We start from the raw sequence: 5,643 nt of genomic DNA, 5'->3' as shown, positions 1-5,643 counted from the left end.
ATAGTTAGAAACTCCGAGTGGGCGAAACCGTAATGGAAAACAAACCAAGCACAAAAAATTAACAAATTTTGCCATCATATCTCGTTTTATCATTCTTATGTTATTTATGAATTACACTAAATAACTCGCTAAGCACAAAAATATTATCATTGCAAAATTTGTTATTTCTGAGTTATCATTGAATAACAATAAATAACTGAATAATAACAAAATATTCAATCATAGCAAAATAAGTTATTCTGAGCATCTTAAGTAAAATAACATCCTATTTGTATATTTTGCAATAATAACTTGATGATGATTAACCTGGGCTTGTTAGGGGAATATCTGTAAATAAAAGAAAATCGGGTTAAGTACGGTTCCTTTGAATTCCACTAAGAAATTTGCATCCTTTGACAGATACGTATTTCGACCTCAACTGTAAGGTCGTCTTCAGTGTCTTGTACTTGACTCGACTGAAGAGATCCATCGCATTCTACACGTCTTATACAACTTAGGTAAAAATAATAGGTTTTTTTTTTTTTTTTTTTTTCCCGAGCATGCAAAAACTTATATCTATATTAACCTCCACCATAGAATAGGTAAAATTTCCCTCCACCACCGAATAGGTACATTCCCCTCCAGCACAGGGTAGGTAAACAAAGTTCATGTATCACAGGTACATTATGAGACGCACGCCATACGAGAGTGCTTAGGGGGTAACAATTTGAAAAGCCACGAACTTCCATTACCTTGATCCTTATTCAACAGCGTGTTAGGTACCTGTTTGTATATCTCTAGACTCTCAGCAACGTCCAATTTCCAAGGTGAAGTTACATTTCGCAAAATTTGAATATCCTCTGTAGTTACAGGGTGGCCCTCCTCAAAGACATGTTCAGCAACTTTCGACCTGAAATCGTATTCCAAACCTCTATTCACTGTCTTCTGTGCCTTTCCCACCTCTGCCATATGTTCCCTGAATCTAACCTCCAAAGACCGTTTTGTTTGACCAACGTAGACCTTATCACAATGGGAGCAACTGATTTTGTAAACGCCAGCCTTGTTTAGGGTATTGACCGGATCCTTTGTAGAGCCTAATGAAGTCTTCAACTGATTGCTTCTGCTAGAAAATACTAAATCGATCCCGAAATTTCTGAACCTAGAACGTAAATTATTAGTGATGTGTTGATCGAAGGGGACTGATACTCGCTTCAAAGATTCTGAAATAGGGGTAAGAGTTGTTAGGGATCCTCGATATCGCAACCTCTCCTTTTTGTCAATGATGGCCTGAATTGTCCTCTCCTTATATCCGTTGATTTTCGCTGTTTCGAATATGTGAGTGAGTTCCTTATTCTTCCCGTCATCGCTTAGAGGTAGAGTCTGCATTCGATGAACCATGTGGTGAAAAGCTGCCATCTTATGTTGGAAGGAGTGATTCGACGAATAGGGGATGACACGCATGGTATTGGTAGGTTTCCTGTAAATCTCGAATTCGAACGACGAACTGTCTTCCCTCTTAACTAGTAGATCCAAAAATGGAAGTTTTCCCTCCTTTTCTTCCTCGTGAGTGAACCTGATATCCTTATGTACATTGTTGATGACCTCTAGAACCTTAGATAAAGCTTCCCGTTTGATCACACTGAAAATATCGTCGACATACCTCCACCATTTCTCCGGAAGAAAACCTTGCTCCTTAAGCTTGGTTTCTAAATTTGCCATGAAAAGCTCGCATAGAAATGGGGATAGGGGATTTCCCATGGGGGCACCTTTGGTCTGCTTGTAGAACTGTCCACGGAATTGGAAGTAATTCTCATCCATGCACAGTCTGGCCAAACGTAAATAAGTCCTAACTTTTCCTTTCCAAGCTGCGTCAGACTTTTGGGGTAGTAACCAATCCTCGAGAAGATTAAGAGCATCCTTTACAGGGACACTTGGGAATAGTGCTGCGACGTCGAAAGAAACCATAATCTCGTCCTCCTCGATGGTTCCTGATTCCAACAACTTTTGGGTGAATTCCTGAGTGTTTTTGACCGAACTGGTGGGGAAGGGTTTTGGCATACTTTGGAACTCTTGAACTAACCATTTAGCCAATTTGTGGGTAGGGGATCCTTCAGCTGAAATAATCTCTCGCATCTCTTGACCGGGTTTGTGAATTTTAGGAAGACCTTTGATCCGCGGAAGAATGGGATTTGCTTCCTTCAAACGAGCCTCTCCGATGATGGGTTTACAGTCTTTCAGTGTCTTGTCTGTCAGCCTAATTAGTCCGGGTAGTGGATCTACTCGTAGATGTCTGTATGGTCCTTCGTTTATCTTCTTCTCCATCTGTTCGTCGTAGTCCTTCTTGTCCATAATAACAACCGCGTTACCTTTGTCTGCCTTCATGTAGTATACTGGTTTCTTTTTAAGTTCCGTTACAATCCTTGTCTCGTCTGAATTTACCTTACTGCGCTGTCCTGTTTTGATGGCGTCTGCTACGATGTTCCTGGCTGTATTTTGGTCTTTGATGTTAACGTTCTGTGTGATCGCTGTTTCCATGTCCACGATGATCTGTTCCACGTCTGGCTTCGAAGTAACCGCATATCCTAACCCCTTATTGAGGTGTGTCAATTGTTCCTCTGTGAACTGTTGCGTCGAACGGTTTACTACGAATCCTTCAATGGGTTGAACCATCGGAATTGGAGTGTGGGTGTCCTTTGCCGCTCTGGTCTCGTTTCGTAGATTCGTCAGCTTCTTTTTGTGTAGTCGTCTCTTCCTGTCTGCTTCACATTCCTCTGCTCGCTTTACCTTGGTGAGGAACAATGGGAAACCTTCCGGATATTCGTTGGCCAACTTTAAATGCAGGGAATAGCACTTAAGTGTCAGCTTGTCCAACTTGGCGTAGTGGCGTTTGATGGTGTCTGCGATGTACTCTGCTTCGGCCTTCCTGGTGACGCTGGGTGGGATGTGCTTCTTGACCTTAATCCTATGACTAACGGGTGTTAGTTTCTCCTTTTGACATTTCTTCAGAAATGCCACGTCCTTCTGAATGCTGATGATGGATCTCTTCAAATCGATGAAATAACTCTGCTCCGTCCGCTTGGTAGCCATGATGATGATGATTAACCTGGGCTTGTTAGGGGAATATCTGTAAATAAAAGAAAATCCTTTAACAGATACGTATTTCGACCTCAACTGTAAGGTCGTCTTCAGTGTCTTGTACTTGACTCGACTGAAGAGATCCAACGCATTCTACACGTCTTATACAACTTAGGTAAAAATAATAGGTAATTTTTTTTTTTTTTTTTTCCCGAGCATGCAAAAACTTATATCTATATTAACCTCCACCATAGAATAGGTAAAATTTCCCTCCACCACCGAATAGGTACATTCCCCTCCAGCACAGGGTAGGTAGCTCACGAGGAAGAAAAGGAGGGAAAACTTCCATTTTTGGATCTACTAGTTAAGAGGGAAGACAGTTCGTCGTTCGAATTCGAGATTTACAGGAAACCTACCAATACCATGCGTGTCATCCCCTATTCGTCGAATCACTCCTTCCAACATAAGATGGCAGCTTTTCACCACATGGTTCATCGAATGCAGACTCTACCTCTAAGCGATGATGGGAAGAATAAGGAACTCACTCACATATTCGAAACAGCGAAAATCAACGGATATAAGGAGAGGACAATTCAGGCCATCATTGACAAAAAGGAGAGGTTGCGATATCGAGGATCCCTAACAACTCTTACCCCTATTTCAGAATCTTTGAAGCGAGTATCAGTCCCCTTCGATCAACACATCACTAATAATTTACGTTCTAGGTTCAGAAATTTCGGGATCGATTTAGTATTTTCTAGCTGAAGCAATCAGTTGAAGACTTCATTAGGCTCTACAAAGGATCCGGTCAATACCCTAAACAAGGCTGGCGTTTACAAAATCAGTTGCTCCCATTGTGATAAGGTCTACGTTGGTCAAACAAAACGGTATTTGGAGGTTAGATTCAGGGAACATATGGCAGAGGTGGGAAAGGCACAGAAGACAGTGAATAGAGGTTTGGAATACGATTTCAGGTCGAAAGTTGCTGAACATGTCTTTGAGGAGGGCCACCCTGTAACTACAGAGGATAATCAAATTTTGCGAAATATAACTTCACCTTGGAAATTGGACGTTGCTGAGAGTCTAGAGATATACAAACAGGTACCTAACACGCTGTTGAATAAGGATCAAGGTAATGGAAGTTCGTGGCTTTTCAAATTGTTACCCCCTAAGCACTCTCGTATGGCGTGCGTCTCATAATGTACCTGTGATACATGAACTTTGTTTACCTACCCTGTGCTGGAGGGGAATGTACCTATTCGGTGGTGGAGTGAAATTTTACCTATTCTATGGTGGAGGTTAATATAGATATAAGTTTTTGCATGCTCAGGAAAAAAAAAAAAAAATTACCTATTATTTTTACCTAAGTTGTATAAGACGTGTAGAATGCGATGGATCTCTTCAGTCGAGTCAAGTACAAGACACTGAAGACGACCTTACAGTTGAGGTCGAAATACGTATCTGTCAAAGGATGCAAATTTCTTAGTGGAATTCAAAGGAACCGTACTTAACCCGATTTTCTTTTATTTAATAATAACTTGTTTTGTTATTGATGAGTTAATTAGTATTTATTTTATTTAAAATAGAATATTGATGAAGAGCAAATTTTGTTATTGGTTTGTCAGGAATAAGAGCTAAAAAAACCAAAAAATAATAACTCACTTTGTTCCAGAAAAAAAAATAATAACTTATTTTGTTATTTTAAGATCAAACCAAGGACAACACATTTCAGAACTTACGATACAGTTTTTTCCAGTCATGAGAACAAAATTTACAATTATGACGAACTTATTTGAAATAACTTGTTTTGCTCTTACTCTGTTCTCAATAACTCGATAATAACTTATTCAGTTATTCTCCATTTTGAAATATTTTGTCCTTGGTTTGTTCTTATTGGGAAAGACTATTATTGAGTTATTTTCCGGTACAAAGTCAGATATAATTTTTGTTCTTTTAACTCTTATTCCCAACAAACAAATAACAAATTTTGCCATTCAGCTATTCATTTTTAATGGTAAAAATTGATCTTCGTTAGTTATTTTCTTCTACCCGGGAGTTCCCTGGATTTGTGGGTTGGTTCAGGCCCTGCGAGCCAGTCATAAAAAGACAAGCACCGAAAAATTAACAAGAGAAGAATGCGAACCGATACCAATGGCGACGACCACAGTGACGAAAAGAGACTTGAGATTGGAAGTTCGGTACGTGGAACTGTACACGGAAAATCCAAACTACCTCATATTTAGGTCGATTTTACTCAAAATTGAGTATATCGAATAAACTCGTTACCCAAAAGTAGGTTGTTTTCCCTCTCTGGCTCACCGATGTTGTCAAAAACAAACAGAGATGCATCTACCGGGGGTCCTCGACCCCAATAAGCCAATTTTGGGTTAATGTCGGTTTACTCAAAATTGAGTTGAATGAGGTGGGTCCAAGGTTGAAATTATCTACTCTTTAGTATATTTTTTAGCTGGGGGTAAAGGCAATGTACCTAACGTGAGTTTTATCGATTTACTCAAAATGGCTTATTGGGCCGAACTATGGAATTGCGTCAAAAGAACTAAATTTTGGGTAGTTTGGCGGTTCCGTATA

At 39.8% G+C, this 5,643-nt stretch overlaps 1 protein-coding gene across 1 annotated transcript; it reads right to left on the bottom strand.

The window, feature by feature from the left end:
- Window positions 1-291: 291 nt before the first annotated feature.
- On the bottom strand, window positions 292-3,115 carry LOC134288895 (uncharacterized). Its single transcript, XM_062854826.1, has 2 exons — window positions 2,764-3,115; window positions 292-327 (listed from the first exon to the last, which is right to left on the bottom strand). The coding sequence occupies exons 1-2, from the start codon at window positions 3,064-3,066 to the stop codon at window positions 316-318; spliced, it is 315 nt and encodes a 104-aa protein (XP_062710810.1). The 5' UTR covers window positions 3,067-3,115; the 3' UTR covers window positions 292-315.
- Window positions 3,116-5,643: the final 2,528 nt, after the last annotated feature.

Source organism: Aedes albopictus, chromosome 2 (assembly GCF_035046485.1).
Source record: "Aedes albopictus strain Foshan chromosome 2, AalbF5, whole genome shotgun sequence".
Classification (NCBI taxonomy): Eukaryota; Metazoa; Arthropoda; class Insecta; order Diptera; family Culicidae; genus Aedes; species Aedes albopictus.
This window is presented reverse-complemented; position numbering and strand designations above follow the sequence as displayed.